Raw genomic sequence first — 22,080 nt, 5'->3', positions numbered from 1 at the left:
AAATTTGTTTTCATGATATAAATTGTTTCAATACTCTTTATATAAATTGTTAATTGCACAGAAAGAAGACTTAATATACGTCAACGAAACATACATTAGATAAGACCATGCATGTATATGAGTGAAATGTTGTCTATTTATGAATACAAATAATTCCTGCACAATCAATTCTTGCTTAAGGCTTGTAACAGTACGATTCAAAATTATATTTACTTTCATATCATTGTAATCAATTATAATTGAATAAGCACTGTCCATTTTTTCTTACTTTTGTAGGCATGATATTTTCAAAAGATACAAAAATTAAGGCGACTGATACATCATATAATCTATGTGTGGAATAATAGCTATCTATGATATCGATATCGCTTGACCCATATAACGTTGCTTATGATTTGAAATATAAACCAAATATATTCATGTTTTATTTTCCCCATTAAACAAAAGAGAATTGATAACCATAGATCACTCGCCTCAAGTCCACTGATGGAAAAGGGCTATAATTCTTCAATACTAAAGTACATTTACATCGTAAAATGAGTATCTTTTTTTCTCACCAAACACAGTCATGATTTATGAACTATCTGAAAAGAAACATGCCCAATAACTAGGCTCTCAGAACTTTTTCACACAACAAGACTCATATTTTACTACTATTTTCCAATAAGAATCTATGTAAACTTAGTGATTTTGGCCCTATGCCAATAGTTCATAATTTTTACATACATGTAGCATCACAAAGGGATGATTACAGTATTTCTTCTGCTCTGTGTACTGTAGTTTTGGAGAAGAATTTTAATACATAAGTCAATGTTAACTCTGGAATATCCTAGGTTAAGCCATTTTGTACTGCATGAGCATGATTTTAAGGCCCGTCACAAGGGGCACAGTTTTTAAAGACTTGTGTATGGAATCACATTGAAGTCCTTCTTTTGAAAACTACAATGCCTAGAGCTTAGTTAATCAACATATAACCTTGCCAAGTAGAGTAGACCTCTTTTATAAGTTACATAAAACGCTTTTAGGTCATTTAGTCTATAAGCAAAATATTTAGTAAAATCTTCTCGAAAAGCAAAATGCACTGAGCTCAGGTAATAAGCATGTGGGCATCACTTTGTGTCTTTATTTGCATATTTGAAGTATGCTTATAGAGCCACCTGGATTTATAGACTTATATAGGAAAACACATTAAAATTTCTAATGTTAAAGTATAATGACTAGAACTTAGATATTTGAGATGTAGCATGATATAACATGCATAAATTTGTATATTTCTTCTGCAGTCTAAAATGTTTTTGCAATGAGTATCACTTAAGTTACACAAACTACGGTTACCGTAATAAATCTGTTTTCTCTAAACCTACAGTACCTGAAGCATAGACATTAATCATGTGTCATCGTAATGTTGTTATATTCTACAAATATTTGATAAATAATGGGACAAGATGGTCAAATTTTACCAAGCATGAGGGGTTTCTTAGTTTATATGGACTCATATATGAATATGGTTATTTAAGTCCTCCCGTGTGAAACAATTTTTAGAAACAAGATATTGGACATCTTTCTTTTAAAGTAAACCGTATTCAAATATTTCACAAATCATGTGTGTTATGACATAATTGACACGCCCAATATGATCTTATTACCTACACCTTTATTACGGTATTGTGACTTTTTCCAACAAAGATCTAAGGTGAGTGATCCAAGGTCATCATTATTGAAAGAAAAAAATGAGATGAATACACTTGCTTTATATCTTAACTTATTAACTTATCAGAAAACTGGCTAGGCGATATCATTGACATCTCTATTTCACTTCACATAGACAAGGTGATGTGGTAGCCATATATTTTTACTATGAATGTTCAGATATTGAATAAAAATCGTTATCTCATTTTGTTGGCTTTTAAGCCATGTTAATATTATAAATATAAAATTGTGGAGGAGATAATTAACTACCCTTTTACCTTACATTCATGTTCATGTTTGCTATTTAAAGCACATTAAGTTGATTTAATATCTTCTTATACAATGTATATCTTTTCAATAAACAATATAATATCAAAGATATTGAAACAAGAAATATAATGCAGCCAAATCAAATAACTTAATGTATACATGTGCATTATATATATGTGCATTTCTTACTAATACATTTGACCCGCAGAAAGACAGTAATACCATCACCCAATTTAAGGTAATTAAAGATGGAACATTTGTATAAGAATTCATAGAAAAGTGAAAAAAGCGAAGAAAAAGTATGAACCTACCTATGTATATTTTCTGTTGTTTTTTATTACAATAGTGGGATAAAATTACCCCCTTCACTTTCACAAAATATAATATCCACAAGGTTTTCTTACATTTTTGCAATAAACACATGATGCGATTTAATGCCAAATACAGTTTAAGAAAAATGTAACTTTTTTTAATTTTGTACATAAATTTAGAAAACCAAATTTGAGAAATATGCAAAAATGCTTGATATATTTAAAGATATTTTTTAGACAAAAACTTTCAAAAATGTTTACTTTCATTAAGATTAACATATAATTTGATTATCTCTGATATGTTTAAACACCCTTTTATCATAATAATCATAAATGGTGCGACAAATTATACTATGAAAACGATATAACAGTTTTGCACGAAATTGGCGGTCATATTGGACGCAACCTTGGATTCCGAAGAGATATGAAGGCGAACTTTTTAAAAAAAAAAAATTTTAAAAGGAGAAACTATATACATGACTTGGTGTAAGTTTTAGGTCTGTACAAAAAATTTGAATGTATGAGCTATTATGCACGTCAAATTTATTTGGCGGCCATTTTGAAAATGGCGGACGTCTTGAATGAGCAGAGATATTTTGGGCCCACTTCACTTTTGAAATCTACATGGTCTAAAGATAATTTCCTGAAAGTTTTATGTTTGTATCATCATTTGCACTATTGTCTCAATTTCAATTTCCAATTTCAATATATTTAGTGTGAAAACATAAAACGGGTACGGCATGTTGAACCTCAATATTCGCAAAAACGAATTCGTCACATGTGTGAAAAATTCGCTCGAATTTCTCAAACGTGTCTGACATACTCGTACGAATTTGGCAGAAAAAGGTGCTGTGTAATTCTCAAGCCCAATTTTTCAACCACCTCTTAGTATAAACGAAATTGTTACAGAAAATATGAGACTTATCGGAACGTATTTTTCACACATGCAAGTTAAAGGAAGCAAAAAAAAAATTATTTTCCGAACTGTAACTCCTAAAAATCCTTTGAACGGCCACGGCCATAAAGTGAAAGGAATTCAACCCCACGCCCCCACGCCACAACGCCCCACCCCATCTCACCCCATCCAATTTCTGCGCATATTGCTAAATACTTTGTATGAATCGACATCCGTTAACCCTGGACTTGAAGAAATATAGGGTTTCTTGCTGTACACTTCCGGACCATGTCTGAGTAGTTTGTGACCGCTTGCAATTGTGTCACGCGCTTTTTCCCAAATTAAAAAACAACAAAACAAAACAAACAAACTACCGTATTGTATTGCGCTTTTGATGCCTTCCTTTCGATGATTCCTTTAAATTTTGTTGAAATTCAGTAAGCCGATGTCGAAAAATAGTACAAAAATGAATATAACTTTATATACATACTGCATAACTAATGAGTGGTATTATCTAATACTTACATGTACGATGTACTTTCATAACATATTCTGTCCATAATATTATATATGTATTGTTTATAAATATCCTAAGCATACTTTTTCAGACTTTTTTTGCGATAACTGCTAATTATACGAAGTATATTAATTATAAGTGAAGCCGTCCATTAAGTAACGACAACATAGTTTAAGATATAGAGGATGTTTGTTAGTTCAGTAGAAGATGGATTGATATTTCACTTGTGATCATAAAAATCAATATTTTCACTCTTGGCTACTGCTGCCATAAGTGAAAATATTGATTTTTATTATCACAAGTGATATAACAAATGATCTTTCACTGAATTGAACAAAGTTCTTTTATGGATGATTATTACGTCTTGTTATTTTCATTGTTATTTTCACGGTTGTTATTTTACAACACAACGTCATATTTCACTTAAATCTAGCCAATAGTTCTTCAAGAAATAGCCCGGAAACGGAAATTACTTCATAAGTATATTGTTTAACTAATCAGGGGTAAGAACTTTGGGTTTATGGACGAACTTGGTAATCTCGATGATGTTTCTCATCTCCTCTTAATAAAGAAGTTTCATTGAAATCTAGCCATTTGTTTTCAAGAACTAGCACGGAATCGAAACTCGGGCGTACAGATGGACGCACACACGGACACGCCAAAACATTTCTCCCTTTCGATTTTTATCGGCGGGGATAACAATCTGCCAGCGATCTTACTTGGTGAGACGAAATCGGTTTTGTGAATATTGAGGTTCAACAAAGGTATTTCGGTCTAAACAAAACATGTAAACAAATAGTAATTTAATGCTGGGAGTTGTGGACAAGTTTATTTTCATTATATCAATCAAAAGTCCACCTAAAATTAAAAAAATTCATAGAATACGTTCATTATTTATATATTTATTTTTATGGTTGTAGTAAATGTACAAAAATGTCAAGTTGTTGACAATCAGTCGTATTTCTTTAGAATTGTACATTAGTTAGCATATTTAAATTAGAAATAGATAGATACTTTTATTTCCTCCCCACGGGAGAGTATAACATATTTACAATAGGCACAACATAAAGTGACATCTTAAGAAAACAACAACATGAGAATATGTACATACGTACACAAACATTACAGATTAAGTACGAAATGAATAACATTAATTATCATTTAAGCTGTAGAAGAATTAATATGCTTAATAAGATTTTGACTACGATCATTAGAATATCAGTAATTTCATCAGTTGTTACATTGTCAGACACATTTTTAATCATAATTATACCGAAACAGACTTAAGTTTCCTTTAGATGTCAAATATATACAATCAAAGATTACACTCATTGTTTATGTTTACATATGAATCCACGTGGTAGACCTACTTTAAATCCATATTATCTCCGAAGTTATTATAGATAATAGATGAGGACGTTCCGATTGAGAAAAGGTATCAGTTTTTCTTTTATTGTTTGTCGGTCTGTCCAAAAGTTAAAAATTTAGTTGATATTCTATAAACTTTGTTAGAATATTCATATAATTTCGAAGATATTTTACCTTTGGTAAAAACCTGGCCACAATGTCCATGCAAAACAATGCAAATCCTCTACGTATCTTAAGGGCACTGTTTTGTTTTGGTTTTATCAACTATTTTTAAATTACACATGTATAAATAACTTGTCCAAACTTGTTCTGGTGAGCAAATAATGGCTGTAATGACCAAGCTGTTTTCTTATTTAAAATCATATAAACATGTTCTGTATTGTATATTTTAAATACCATCAAGATTGTTAATGCTTGGGACTTATATTATTTTTTGATAATCAACACTTTTTAGTGAGAGTCGTGGCATGAAAAACAACAGATGTGTATAAATTAATGTACGAGTTCTTAAAGAAAGGACCTTCATAATATCGTCCGAAAAACAATTACATAAAATGCATGTTATTACTTTAGTGCATTCTATTTAAGCGACGTTTTCATAAACATGGCATTTCACTTATATTTGTATATTTTCATTTTGTAAGCGATTTTGTCTTCAGACATTTATTTTGAAAAAAAGAGCTCAGTTTTTAGTTTAATCGAACCATAGGGTCATCACGTTTCTAACAAGAGTTTGTTTTGACGTAATATACTATTTTCTCAAGTAAACTGAACCTGAAAGTATCTCATTTGAGTTTTGTAAAATCCCTAGCAGAAAAAATGTAAATTATCTTATATATACTTACGATGCTTTTCTGTTCTGTTTGTTTCGAGGTTATCTAGCTTTAAAGTGAATCCGGTTAGATTGTTAACCATGCTTGTGTACAAATTTTCCAAGCTGACCACCTTTGATTCAGCATTGTGTAATTCGGTCTGGATTACGTCTATCCTGTTATCCGTTGTAAAATTGTTCAATTTATCAGTCACGTCAGTCACATTGCTCAGCATGTTCGCTTCTAAACTGATCAACTTTGATTCTAAGCTGTGTAATTCGTACTGTTGTAAGCCTGTATCGTTAGCCGTGGGTATATTAAGAACACGTCTCTCCAAAGCAGCATACAGTTGCTCAAGATGTTCTCTGTTGTTTTTCTCTTTTGTCAGTTGCTTAGAAACGTCAGCGTTGGATTGTTCCATCGTTACTAATCGAGCACTTAGTTCGTTCAGTTTTGTTCTCATGTCGTTCTGCAGCTGTAATCGTTGATGATTAAGTTGAGAAGATTTTGGATAATTTGATAATTTGATTGAGAGTTTGGTGTTGCTGAGCTTCCATTATGAACTAGAAATCCTACCACTTGTCAAAAAAATAGACACACAAAAATTAATTAACAATTCATGCCGTCTAAATGTTTCTTTTTTTCTTTTACGGATCTGCCTTTTAATGGCTTAAAATATCTTAAACTGGCAGAAAATGTTTTGCATATCTTTGTATACAGTATCGCACCAGGAGCGTAGCTTAGTTTTAATCCATGAGTAGGACTTCTTTCAGGGGGACTTTCAACTGTGAATTCCCTCGCTCTGGATTGTCTGAATTGATTTCTATGTTTAGAAGAAAGAAATTTTTTACGTATCATCAAAGATTGAACAAATATCATATAATTCTAACAACACCATGCATATACATTGTAGGTACCAACTTAAACAAGTGTAGACTTTCTTTACCACAAAACACCTTTCTACACCCAATTATTTTCAATAACACGTATCAAGCTTTCGTCCCGGTAGCTTTTGATAAAAGATCAGTGCATATAGAAAAATACCTAGACGGAGGTGCATCATTCAGAAAAAGAAGTCATATTATATATGGCTTTAGTCAACTTTATTTGGCGGCCATTTTGAAAATGGCGGTCGCCTTGAATGAGCAGAGATATTTTGGGCCCATTTCACTTTTGAAATCTACATGGTCTAAAGATAATACCCTGATGGTTTCATGCTTGTATCACCATTTGCACTATTTTCTCAATTTCCCGACCCACAATATCCAGTGTGACTGTCAACATCATTCCCCTATCAACTCATTTTGATAAAACTATACAGGAATTATCCTGGAATGTACCATTTATCAAATTGATGACATCTGTAATTCTTAGTATATTTGATGGACTCTACAGACCTGCGAGTATTTTGTAGATATTAGAAATAATGACTTTAAAACATAAATATACAAAGCAATATTTGACATCCATGCCAACATCACTCGTTTTAATTATTAGTTACGTTAATATTATTTTCAAAAACAAAATTCAGCATAATCAATTGTGTGTTAAAGGCAAATTCCCAGTGTTAGCATTTAGGTTTTAACGTAATCCAATTTTAGGCTTTAACTAGGAAGTATTAACTGAAAACGTTTTATACTTTATTTAATACAATAATCTTTCTTCAGAACGCTACATAATATTTTGATACTCTCTCCTTCGAGTCGATAAATATTGTTGACAAAAATAATAAACTTGATAGCAGGTTGTTTATATGTTAGTTTAATTGTATATTGAAAAGAAGCTTACGACTCTAGAAAGCGGTAAAGATTTTTCCGAAATTACTGAACGTTTTGTAAATTTTACATAAATATTGACTTTTCTGTGTGATAGAGATCTATCATTTCTTTCCGAATATTTAATTTCAGTGGCCGATTTTACAGTATGAGGGAAAAGTTGCATTTAATAATGCTGTACTTAACTATATGTGCCTTGATATTTTAAAACTACTTCTTGTTATTTGATTTATATCTAGAATAGAAAGTTACTTTAAGTACCGGTATATTCTGAAAGATATGATCCTTTTTAAATAAGTAACAACTAGAGCAGTGCCATAGTGAAAGTTTTCTATTGTTTATATTCCACATTTTTGCAAATGTAAAGATGCTTATTCTAAACGAGAACTTTTATAAGATATGTAAATATCCTTTACACTTAAAATTTTCAATAATATGATCTTTACGTATCATCAAAGAATGAACAAATATCATATAATTCTAACAACACCTACATTCAGTAGGTACAAACTTAAAAAGTGTGGACTTTCTTTACCACAAATCCCCTTATATACTTTTCTACACCCAATTATTTTCAATAACATTTATCAAACTTTCGTCCCGGTAGCTTTTGATAAAAGGCCAGTGTTTATGACGAAGGTGCACCAGTCAGAAAATGAAGTCATATTCCCGTTAGAGTGTTATTGTGGCATAAAGGCAACAAGTGTGCCAAATTATAGGAAGTTCAGGTTTTAGTCAACTAAATATTCTGCGGTTCTTGAACTTAAACATGAACAGATGTGCCCTATTTCAGATTGTCAATTACCGTCTTAATTTACTGAAATACCATTTTACAAGATATTTTATTTCATATGAACTTGTATACATATATACAGAGAGCCGTTGTTCAGAGGGCTGCACTTTCAATCTCACTAAAGTTCAGATCTATTTATTTCTTACATGTAGATCTGATAACCACCATATATGTTTCGCCTTCATTATGATTCGGATTTCCCGAGAAAGCTTTTTATAGTCACGCAATCAAATCGGTTTTCACAGATAGGCATTAGACGAAATACCTAAAATTTCGTTGTTCTTGGAAGTTAAACAAAGTGTTGATTTTGCTAGAAAAAAATGGTTGAAGTCATTTGAAACAAGTAAACTGGAAATAATAGACTCAATTTTTAATGGACAAGATTGTATTGCCAGTTTACCTGCCGGATATATTGACAACGCCTTGTTTGTTCTCGAAGAGAGACAGACTTTCAATAGCGCTTGGGTTCAAACCCCAGAAGATGCAATATTTTATTTCAATTTTTCTTCTTTTAGTTTTGTCAGATTATTATTTTCTTTCTTAAATTATTTCTAAAATTTGTTGTTTTTTTTAATCAAGTTTTATGAACAGAACAAAACAGAACGTTTATTTTGACGTATACAAAGCACATAGTCAATTACATAATACATTCATACATACATATATACAATCACAAAATCAATGGATAGTCTGCAAATTTCTTGAAGGTGAACAGTTTAATCTATTTTGTTTCCTTCAGTATAGGATTTGACATAATCAGTTTAACATATATTACATTGTTTAATATTGAGTTACGAACATGTTGACAAAGATAGCGTGAATTTCACATACATTATTGTGTCACTTGCAATAAAGTTATCTATACATACGTAATAAACACCGATATCTAACTATATATACTATATTAGATTTCTCAAGGGAGCTAATTAATGTAGTCTTGTCCATATTGTATATTACGAGTTATGTAACGTATTACATCTATGGTAAGGTTACACTTCTGTATCAGTAGTACATGTAGTATAGCGTAATATTTCGATTTAATTAAATTACCAACTATAGTATCACACTATACTATACTATACTATATTGAAAGGGAATAGAACTCCAAAACTACAGTTAACCTTAAACGAAAAGAGAGAAGGTTAACAATTGGCTTTTCCAAAAAATATTTCGATTGCAAAGTTGTAATTTAAGAAAAAGCCTTACGACTAACTTGGGTCATAAGACAATATAATATACTTAATACAATTCTTAACTGAGCACAGGAGTAATATTTCCATTTTTACAAACATATATAATATTATAGTAGTATCGTACCGAATGTGTAACTAGCAATAAAGTTGTCTATACATACGTTAATAGACACCTATAGAACTTTATTCCCTATTGGTACGCGTTTAATTTTTGAGGCATGGAGGAGCACGTGAGCTGTTTTCGGTACATGGAGGAGCATGTGATCTGTAAACCGTATATGATTGGTTAATTGACCTATTCGAAAACCTAGCTAAATACCGTTTCCCGGTTCGTTACGGATTTACCTCTAGGGAATCATTGTAGGACTCGGCCCGGTGAATTTTCGTACTATTAGTTCTATAGTAAATCAGTCAAATTTGAGGTTTAATTCTGGATTCCAATGTTCTTGATGAATTATATACTGTCTTCAACTTTAAACATTAACACTATCTAAGTCAAATGATGCCCAAAATATAATAGGTTAGCCATCTACTTTTTTCAGAAATCTTCATTCTGTTGTAACACTGTTTAAATTCACCACTTTAAAAACTCCTGACAGCTGGTGGGTAGTACATCTTTAATCCTTCCACCAACAAATGAGTTCCTGGAGAATACACAAAAAACAACTTTTAAAGTCATCATATAACACACAAAAACTACACACATGCAATAAATACACTTTAATTATGAACAATCTAACTAGAGATGACTTAAATTGGGCCATTTCATAATTTTAAAGAACTACTTTCTAGACTACAATGGGCTGGGTCTAATTCCGTACCGGGTTGAGACCATGGACTCGGCCCGGTGAATTTTCGTACTATTAGTTCTATAGTAAATCAGTCAAATTTGAGGTTTAATTCTGGATTCCAATGTTCTTGATGAATTATATACTGTCTTCAACTTTAAACATTAACACTATCTAAGTCAAATGATGCCCAAAATATAATAGGTTAGCCATCTACTTTTTTCAGAAATCTTCATTCTGTTGTAACACTGTTTAAATTCACCACTTTAAAAACTCCTGACAGCTGGTGGGTAGTACATCTTTAATCCTTCCACCAACAAATGAGTTCCTGGAGAATACACAAAAAACAACTTTTAAAGTCATCATATAACACACAAAAACTACACACATGCAATAAATACACTTTAATTATGAACAATCTAACTAGAGATGACTTAAATTGGGCCATTTCATAATTTTAAAGAACTACTTTCTAGACTACAATGGGCTGGGTCTAATTCCGTACCGGGTTGAGACCTGTATACACACCGGTCTCTCAAATGACCGGTGTACACAATGCTAGGGAATTAGTCCGAATTACACCTAATTAAGAACCTAACACTATTACGTGATATTTCTAATTTTCTATTATTATTTTACCGTTTAAGGTGGAAAAACTTGCATGATGTGTTTGAAAATTATAATTGTTTCTTTAATATCTATCTGAAATTTTACAGACAATAAATTGTTTATAGTGAAAATCCACAGAATTGAAACATACGTTTGTGGCATCTGCCATAATAGATAGAGATATTTTCTGCGTAAACTTGACTGTGTGTTTACTTTATTTTATTTTATTATTTTTTGCACCGAATTATTCATACAATGGTATTTAATCATTTTCTTAAACAGAAATATTGTTTTATTTTCGACCAAGACCAAAGACCTTCTTCTATTGATCGATTATTGTCAACTATATTCCTGATACAAACGTTTTTTTTCCCCAAACCATGTTGAAAATAGTTCAATGAAATATCTTTAAATCTTTATAAATGTTCCCCGCAGGAAACCATTTTACTTGTATAATATGTTAGATTTCGCACGGGAGTTAATTAATGTGGTTTTGTCCATATTGTATATTTCGAGTTATAAAACGCTCATTGCACTATATTCAACAATGTTTTGGCTAATTATAAGATATTTTTTTATTATCTTAACTAAATATAACTAATAATCTATTTAATTAGAACTGTACAGTTGACCAGAAACATCCATATAAAGTTTGCTATCTTTTCAACAATGTTTGGCTTAATTATAATATATTTTCATAACTAAATATAACTAATCATCTATTAAATTAGAACTGTACGGTTGACCAGAAACATCCATATCAAACACTATCAGGCTTATAATAAATAACATCTTATTTACAACATCAAACTATAAACATACATATATACAAACTAACACAGTCTGGTTGACCAAAGCAACCATATAAACACTAACAGGCATATAATAAATCGCACGTTCAATATTTCAAGACAATTTTACACTAATCCGTAATATAAATAGTCGAATTTCTTATAGACATTGCGTTTTTACAGTATAACCCTAATTTATATAGAGCAGACTTATTTTCTGTTTGTAACAATTCTAAAAACTTATACATGTATACACTTGGTTTGATATAATAATATTTTGCTATAATTTTTTTACGTAAATCTGAATAGATAGTGCATATAATAACAAATGTATACTATTAACTGTAAAATATGTAAAATGTGATAGCAAAACAAATTAATAATAGTTTCTAGATAATTATTATTAAACATATTTTGATGCCCGATTACATTGTACAAAATCTAACGGGATTTTTTCACTCCATCCTCTTCTTATTTGATGTAATCTTATAAATCTTATACTTTTATGTTATTAACTGTCAGTCAATTAATATGAAACACGAAATCCAGTGAAAGAAGAAAGAAAGAACATGTGGTCTATTCCACGGCAATTTGATAGATTAACAATATCTCCTGCTTTTAAATGATAAACAATTGATCCTGATCCTGACTGATATCCATCATTGACACCAGTACCACCAATGTACACTGTTAACTTGCCAATGCCGTTGACAAAAAAACCACATCCGCTTACACGAACACTCGGTTTTCTGATAAGAGTTGCTGTGAAGAAGTAGAGTCCTGGATGTCTACAAGTGAACACACCTGAGGACACATTATAGTCGTCGCCTGAATTGTATATTACGTTACTGAACTTAAGGCGAGAACCGGAGGACGTATCTGGGTATGATACTGCAAATCCAACCGACACGTCTGAAAAATGATATTGAAAAATCTTAACAAGTCATTTTAACACAATTTTATTGTTGTTGTTATTGTTGTTGTTTCTTCTTCTTCTTTTTTTAAATGTATTAAAGTTCACCCTTATGTTCCCAAAATAATGTCTGCCATACAAGATCAAAAAATCTGATAATTACCTCTTTCCTTTGTATTAAAGTGCAACCGTGCTAGTTATATATCCGCTGATAAAGAGTTAACGGTTTACAAAAGTAATAAAATATCAATGTAGTGAGCCTGTCCTGGTTCCAAAAGTATTTAATCAAATGATGTGTGAAGTTGGCGGCCTAGCGGCTCAACGGCCAAGCGGCGTGAAGTTGGCGGCACAGAGGCCTAGCGCTGTGAAGTTTGCGGCCTAGCGGTCCAGCGGCCGAAGTTGAATGTTGTAGAAATGTTTTATAAAGAAGAAAACGGCCCTTTAATTGATACATATAAAGAGCAGTGTACTTACTTGTTTCATTTAATCTGTTCGTATTATGGGGAACTTCTGCCTGCATCTGTCCCTGTGCGTGTTCAATCTTATCAATTTTTTGGCTTAGAGTTGTCACCAGTTTCTGCAGATCCGCTGATAAAGAGTAAACGGTTTACAAAAATAATAAAAAGCAATGTAGTTAACCTGTTCTGGTTTCAAAAGTATCTAATTTAAGCGTTTTATCATAAAGTCTACATTAGTTGAGTTAACAGAAATACCGGATAAAGCTAGTTGAGAATATTTCAAAATAATGTATCAATTTATATTTAACTTCGGAATACTTCGGGTATTATTCATAATTTAAGCTTATCCAGAGACTGACGGAAATTGTCGATATGTTTCTTTTGTTCGCAGATACAATTCGACCCATCAGAAGTTCTTACTTTTGAAAAATTTCAACAAATCACCAGATACAAAAAGACATCTTGCATGTTTCTTTTTAAAGACGCAAACTTGTTATGCTCATTATCAGTAGTATGTCGTTCTACCAACGTCGTTACATTACTTTCCCCTGCCGAATCGACATGGGAAATCATTTGGTACGGCAACTCCAGTCCGGAAGTTGTCTACATCATCTCAGCGCTACAACCAAAAGTATTTGTTAAAGGCCAACAAACCATGTCTGTTAAAACCTAGCTAACCACCAACATTGGTTTGTATCTTTATATATTGAAATCGTTTCCTTATGTAAATTTACCAACTTTAGTTTTTGCATATTATTATGCTCATTATCAGTATAATGACGTTCTACCAATGTCGTTACAAAGGTAAAAAAATGTATGCAAAATAGTATTTTGACTTCCATACAAAATACTAATTCTACAAATTGCCAATTGAGCAAAAGTTGCAGGTACGAGTTCATGAATATGGCTATTCAATTTTTTTAAAATAAACTGTGATAACTTACAAAAAAGTTTTTGTAAAAAAAAATTTATAGCGTTTCTGAGGCATAGTGTTCCTTTAAGTATTTATATAAAACATATAACGTATGAATATGACGGCAGGATTTTTTTTACAAGTTCGACATGATGATGACGATGATGATAATGACGATGATGACGATGATGATGATAATGATAATGACGATGATTGACCTATGATAAATGCACAATGTTGATACTGCTCAATTAGTATTTGTTATATATGTTACAAGAAAGCATGTGCCAAAATATATATTTCATATTTTTAAATCATCAGAAGTATGGGACGCTTCATCCGTCAAAATAGAGCATCGTGAGCTATATCCATTGCAATTCTGGCCAGGTGCCGAAGAATAAAGCTCTCTGGAACCATTTAATTTATTGGTTGAGACCTTCATGTGGTGTAACATAGCTTATGTAATTCGATTTCTTGACCTTTTATATTGATTCAACGTCAATGTAATTATCAATTTATTTATCATATTCACACAATTAAATAAACATTTTTACATACAGAAAAGATTGTTTAAGGCGACTTACCAGAGCACTCTCTATTTTGACACTGAACTGTTTCTGTACCATTACCGTTACAGCCAAAGCCATTATCTATCGGCGAAACGCTTGTGCATGTTCGCATCCTCCATTTGAATCCTTGTCCACATTTGGCGTTACAAGGCGACCAATCAGACCAGTTTGTCCAAAATACCAGTTACCGTTGCCCCTACAATATAATATAAATAATAATAAAGGGACTTTATTTTAAAGAGGCAACATAGTTATGCATGCCCAGTTCTTCCCTATGAGCCTCTATCAAATATACAATATACATAGAATGAACATTTACAACAAAAGGTATGATCAACAACAACAGAAATATCATTGTTTAAAAATAGTTAAGAAACATATAATGAATGTCTAGAGGGAAAAAAAATGAAAAAATGACATTCAAAAGGCATTACATAGACAATGAAAGTAAAATATACATTTCTCATTTTATTATACAACCCATGTGATAGTTTTTTCCAACCAGAGAACACCATTTCAGATAATTATTTTTGAAATGACTTTAAATTTGTAGAGTTTCTTATATCTTTAAGGGAAGATAATTCCAAAGTTTTGAGCCAGAATATGATAAAGATTTTCTGCAGAACTTAAGTCTAGGTTTCGGGATTTGAAGTAGTTTTTGTTCATATGATCTCTTAAATGTGTGTTTTCTGGTGTAAGTAAAAGGTTTTTGCTATATATTCAGGGAGGACTTGTATACTAAGATAGCTTTTTTTATAATTAACTCTTTCAGAAAATTTCATACAGTTTAATTCAGAAAATAAATCATCAGTGGGGGCATCAAAATCTTTGTCTAATATTTATTCGCGCTGCCCGTTTCTGAAATTTTAATACAAAAGTCATTTAAGAAGTTCCTTACTGCAATTTCCCCAAATAGTGCAACAATAAGTCTAAATGGGGAAGAATGTAATGCATTAAAGGGAAAATTTTTCCTTACATGAACATTTAGAAAATTGTTTTATTTCTCAAAGGCAGGTATAGTAATTGAATGTGCATTTATTAAGTGTCATTTGGGAACTTTTGGCGTTTTCCAGTTCAGTGTATGATCAACCCATGGGACCCTAAAAAATTTCCCTGTTTCTGAAAATTTAAGCTTTTCATCTTTGGAAGAGTGATCTGGAAATCACTAGAATAACTTGAATTAGTATTGTAGATAATTATTTGAAGGTGAAAAAACATAGCTTTAGTTTTATTAGAATTTGGAATCATTTGAATTCCTGTTGAACCACTTTGTTTTTAAATTTATGTCAGACTGAAGTTTTGTACAAATTGAACTGATACTGTGTCCAAATAAGGTAATTGTAGTGTCTCAGCAAAATACTTACAGAATGTGATAAATGGCAAGGGAATCATTAATGTAGATAAAAAAGGAGAGGACCTAAAACTGAACCTTGGGAAGCCACCCGGATTTTATAGTCCGGAGCTTCCCGAATGTTTTCCCAGACACCGCCTACTGGTTTTTTTTTTCAATTATAGGTTATATTTGAATCAAATCCAAATTTGCTTTTGTTAAGTTCCCAGAAATTATAGTTCCCTATAAGTTTTTCTTTCATTTATTGCTTCGCTGATCCAGCTGGTCAATAATTAAATAAGAGAGTTTCGCAAAGTTAATCAATCACTTTTTGCTTGACGGAACATAAAATTATCGTTGTTTCTTAAAAAGGAATTAACTGGTCTCTTGAGGCGCCTCCAATGGGTTCGAGTGGTTAAGATTGCGACCTTCAAATCAATTGCCCCGTTCCGCTGGCTCATTTTTCGTGAATTAGTTTGTTTTAAATGCCTTTTTAATTATCTTTTAACTTTTTAACAGATAAACATTAAATGAAATAGAATAAAGCAAAAAACTCTCAAGCAAAAAACCTTTATTCTGAGTTTCAAAAAACGGATATACAATAGCAGCGTTCCGGTTTCATTTCCGCAACACCTTTTGTAAAATTGAGTAAAGTGATTAAAATTATTGGGGTCCCAATTTTAAACAATAACACAAAAAAAATACTATTAGTTCGTACTTGATATTTTTCCGGAATTTCTTTATTATTAATAGCCATAATACCAAAAACAAAAAAGTAAAGATTATGTTCTTATTTGTTTAAAAAATTGGAGGATATTTTGGTTTAGTTTCGGTGTAAGATACGGAAAATATATTTCAACCGAGTGAAGCACCAAAAGGTAATGTATTAGTAAATATATGGAACTTTTGGTGTTAAACAAGGTGAAATATATTTCGAATCTTTACCCACTAAACTAAACAAATTTTCTTTTTTTATTTATATGCAAAGAATTTTTTTTAAAAAAGACATTAAAAACCTAATAACTGAAATGAAAAGCGCGCCAAACTAATAATACAATCTTGACGTCAATGAACGAGTCAAACGTCCATTAAGTTTGGTTTGCCCAGTTTGGCACGTCTCTCGCAATCGCTTGGTATTTCACTGAAACGACGGTGAGGGGCTTAAAATTCAAACAGGTGAAATTTATCCAAAGTGGTACATTTCACTGTTTCAAACAGCTGAAATTAAACCAGTTTTTATATCACTGATATATTTCTATAAAACCACCGAAAAGCATGTAATTCAATAAAGTCTGTTATCATCCAAACAGACTTGCCAGCAAGCTCGATAAAGAAAAAACTTTAGTACCTGACCTTTACTATTTGAAGCCTTTGAAACGGTTTTGGTACTCATTTTAAAGAAACAGATACTTGAAATAATCAACAACCAGTCCAATTTTAAAATTGAATTTAAGGAGGGTACACCTAGTGCACCTTCTTGGTTGAAGGTGTAGTTTTTATCTGCAAGCTCCCCTGTACCATGTTGAAGAGTATCGTAAATTCTGCCTTTTGGCTCAGTCTATTAAATTCTCCCCGACGCAAGCTCAAGTATAATTTTCTTTTTCTGTGTCTGATTCCCGTAACGCTTGTTTAACTCCATAACTACCATTTTCAATATTAAAACAATTCCCCTGTTTTTTAATCAATAATAACCAAATTAAATTTATTCATTCAGTGCACCATACAGAAATAAATTTAAAATGTATGAACGCATACTTAGGTTTGGTCCCGTTTTAAACTTCCCTAGTGAATTCATGAAAATAAAGGACTTGGTTTGCAGCACTCTCCAGATTCGCTTATTTTTAAAAATGTGAAAATAATTGAATAGTATTAAATAATGTAAAGTTACCAAAAGAAATGCAATTACACATTATTCAAAGGCACTTAGAACCAAATGTAAATAGCTATAAAAGGTCCAAAATATGGAAAAATAGACCTTACTTGCGTTAGCTAAACGCAGTAGAAATATAGTCATAAAATACCCTGAAAAATCGGTTTCCATTAACCGGGCTTTAATAACATGTAAATTATAACTAGAATTTTTTGAATTTGATACCTTTACTAAAATCTTAGTACATTTTTCTTCAGGTTGATTTTATTTTTGCTCATTCTGGAGGCGTGCAGCTTTAAAAGGCAACTGAGATAGAGTTATTGAAAGTATAACAGTTTCTACCTCCGATTTTTTGGGAAAAGAACAACATGTTGTTTTTTTTGTTGTTGTTGGGTTTAAGGGATTCTTTTTTTCTAACTCCAAACTTGTTTGCATTAGTTGTTGAAAACGTTTATTTCCCGAATACATGTTAACTAAAATAAAACAAAAGAGTGGAGATATATCTGGCTTTCACTTTCATTTAAGAAAAGTCTGTATTAACAATTTATATTTTTTTTTTATTTGTTTTATTTTAAATTCGGTTAATTAACTGTAATTTAAAGATGAAATAAAAATATCCAACTTGAAATATGAAGCAATAAGTATATTTTATACATTATCAACTATAAGTTGTCCATTCAACTATAAGTGGCTCATCAACTGTAAATGGTCCGTCAACTATAAGTGGTCCATAAACTATAAATGGTCCACCAACTATAATTTGGGTCAATAATTTATAAAAGTGGTTTCCATCAACTATTAAAGGATCATCAACTATAAATGATCCATCAACATAAGCGGTCCATCAACTATTAAGTGGTCCATCAACTATAAATGGTTCATCAACCTGATAAATGGTAACTTCAAAGTAAGTGATCCATCAACTATAAAATGGTCCATCAAATGGTTCAATCAACTATAAGTGGTCATCAACTTAAAGTAGTCCATCAACTAAAAGTGGTTCATTAACTATAAGTGGTCCCAGCAATTATAAATGGTCCATTAACTTTAAATTTCTGGTCCATCAACTATAAGTGATCCATCAACTATAAGTGGTTCATCAATGGTCCATCAACTATATAGTGGTTCAGCAACTATAAATTGTCCACAACTATATATTTGTCCATTTTCACTTATAAGTTGGTCCATCAACAATAAGTTGTCATTCAACTATAAGTTGTGGATTTTGAGAATCTTTTACATGATATATACCATTACTAGCAAATACAATGAAATGAAAATTCTGTTATGAAAAAAGGTCATAAAAAGGATCTACTGAGATATTCTATTTTTGTATGCAATAAAGTGTTTATTAGCAGAAAACATAAGATGTATTTATGTATTTGAAATTTTATTATTCGTTTATCTTCTGTCATCATATATAACGCAACTAGCACATTTATTTGATTGAAATAACGGGTCAATTAGATTTTTTTTTGCAGATACGAATATTATTACTTTAATATTATTAATCATCACAGCCAGATAGATTTACATGAAAAAGCTTTTTTAAAATGACCATTATCCGGGGTAGGTGGGTATATTCGCGCATTAATGAAGTCATCTCTGGCATTACGGTCATTCCCCGTAAACAATCCCAAACCCCTATCAAAATTGACTTTATTCTTCTAGCATGTATGTCTCAGGTTTGTTTCCACCGGTATTCAAATTAAAAAGTAAATGGTAAGTTTTTCCCAACCTGGAAAATCTTCATTTGTTCTTACTTTTCAGAAATTGAAATATACGAAGGGGCTTCAATATTTCGTTAGACTTATGTTCCTCATTTCAAAATAATTTTAATTAAAATGGTATCAATTTGAGGAGCGTTGTTCATTCCTTTCAATTTATAATGAAAATTCAAATTGAAAATTACCCAACTTTAAGACTGACAGCCATTTTCATAACCATGGTAACAGAGATTGTATTAAATGTAACCCAGACGCTTAACTTTAGATTTGACGATGCACGATAAACGTTAGAAATCGAAGCTAACGTCCAGTTGTCGGCGCTGACATCGGCGAAACCCTCATGGTGACCTGGGACGCTGACATTGGGCCTTGATGCGCCTTTTGTCATACCGTGGTTTTAAATTTTTCATGTTTAAGTGGACAAGTAATTGCACTTTCCGGTAATGTGATTTTTTAATGAAATTATGTTTGCCTAACAAAAATGTAAAAGCCAGTCTACGAATATAAGAACCCCCTCGTTATCCAATCCATTTGTTTCTCTTACTATCGTTATTCTTATGTATAGTAATTCCCAGTTTTAACTGGCAATGGATTTAAACTTATTTTTTATTTGGTTGGGGTTATAATAAAAATAACAATTTCATCAACATGGTAAAAGTCTATCTAGCTTTAATGGTAGATTGATACCTCAGGTGCACCTTCATGTCTTATTTTAGGAACAAGCCAGTACCACAGTAAAACCCAAGTACATCTTCGCTAGCTAGATAATTTCCTGGTTTCAAAGAATTCCAAATCTCTAACAGGATTTTGCAAAAAAACTGCAGTATTTGGTAATCTCGTGCTGTTGTGTTTTGTTTTGTTGTTGTTGTTGTTTTTGTTTTTTGTTTTTTTTTGTTAAATCAATGTTAGTTGTCAAAAATTCGTTTTAACAATATTTATGTTTAAATAAGGTTTTAACAATTGCCAAAATATTTAAAGTTCAAACTGTTAAATGCACTCTTGAGAAAAATGTTTTGTTGACAGTTAGATGTGGCGACTTTTATCCGATTTTACTTCATACGACCCCTTTTAGTCTTCCCAGGATTCGGCTGTGGATTCTGGACCGCATCAACTTACAGGAGCCGCTCTGGCCATTAAAACCATTTGTTACCCTTTTACCTTGCCTGTGCATAAAGTCCCAAGGACCAAATTTTTATTGTTCCCATAAATGTACTAAGGAAAAATCTGGGGAATTTAATTAAAACGGGATAGTTTAAATTTTAATTGTTTAAACATATACAAATTAATTTACTTATTCAAGTACTTCCGTAATTGCTAGGTAACGGAAAATAAACACTCGAAACCTGAAGAGGAAACGTAAATTGAGACACCCTTGACTTTCTTTGTTAACTACCATAGGTGGAGAGTCGGCAAATTGATCTGGCTTAAAATAATATTTAATTTTGTTTATTCGTGTAATATTATTAATCCAATATTTTAATTAAAAATTAAATAGATTTTAAAATTAAAATAGATTTTTTTTTTGTTATATTGTTTTTATATCGTTAGAATAATAACAAAAAATTATATTTTATTTTCTTTAGTATATGGATATTATATTACATGGAATAACAAAATTAAACATATTTTAGGTCAAATAAATGCGACTACCACCTTTGTTTACTACGTGATACATACTTAAAAATCATTCAAATTAGAAAATCGTATTTACTTAAGTAAAGAGCGCACCCAATAGTTGGGCGTATCGAAGTCAATAATGGGCTCAATGTAATTGATTTGATTGGTGTCCATCAGTGTGTCGTCCGTTGTTAGTAAGTTTTCCTTGTCAACGTGAGATTTTTATTCCTTTGCTAAGAAGGATTTATTTTTAAAGGCATGATCCTTTTTAAACCTTACTACGACAATAAATACATAAATGGTTCCGGTACGACAAGAGCTAATTATAGAAAGAAAACTTTATATGATTTATCCTTAATCGGTAAACAGATTTTGGTGAAAGTGAACAGGAATTATCATTTTTTAGTGGTAACTGCTTTAATTGTCCTGGTCTGCTGAACAAAATGGCTACTAGAGCTGAAAGTCTTATTTTTGAGGGGGAAAAAAAGAAACATTTTGGGGGAAAAAGGTAAATGGTCTATGGCGCTCTTCAGAGGGTGCACTGTACTTACTTTTAATTTCTAACAGGGAAGGTAACACATCTCTGTAATTTATCTTTAAAACCATTATATCCTTCTGCAGAATATTATATTATATTATATTAATTTCAATGTGTTATGCATTTAAGCTGAAATTCTCAAAGCTTTAATATTTAACATCTATCCTTGCTAAAGTCAGCGGGTGGGCGGGCGAGCGAGCGGAAAGGCGAACGGGCAGGTGGGCGAACAGTTTCCGCTCAATAACTTGAGTTTGCTTAGGCCTATTGACGCCAAACTTTATATATGGGAAGCTGATATCAAGAGGCAGCATGGGATGGCTTCCTAGATGTCTGT

At 31.6% G+C, this 22,080-nt stretch overlaps 1 protein-coding gene across 1 annotated transcript; it reads right to left on the bottom strand.

Moving 5' to 3' along the window:
* Positions 1 to 12,337: 12,337 nt before the first annotated feature.
* On the bottom strand, positions 12,338 to 14,776 carry LOC132754674 (complement C1q tumor necrosis factor-related protein 2-like). Its single transcript, XM_060745333.1, has 3 exons — positions 14,680 to 14,776; positions 13,199 to 13,312; positions 12,338 to 12,723 (listed from the first exon to the last, which is right to left on the bottom strand). Exons 1-3 carry the CDS (start codon positions 14,774 to 14,776, stop codon positions 12,338 to 12,340), a joined length of 597 nt encoding a protein of 198 aa, XP_060601316.1.
* Positions 14,777 to 22,080: the final 7,304 nt, after the last annotated feature.

Source organism: Ruditapes philippinarum, unplaced genomic scaffold, assembly GCF_026571515.1.
Source record: "Ruditapes philippinarum isolate M1 unplaced genomic scaffold, ASM2657151v2 ctg11130_1_1_1_1, whole genome shotgun sequence".
Classification (NCBI taxonomy): domain Eukaryota; kingdom Metazoa; phylum Mollusca; class Bivalvia; order Venerida; family Veneridae; genus Ruditapes; species Ruditapes philippinarum.
Note: the sequence above shows the minus strand (reverse complement) of the source record. Positions and strands in the feature narration are given on the sequence as shown.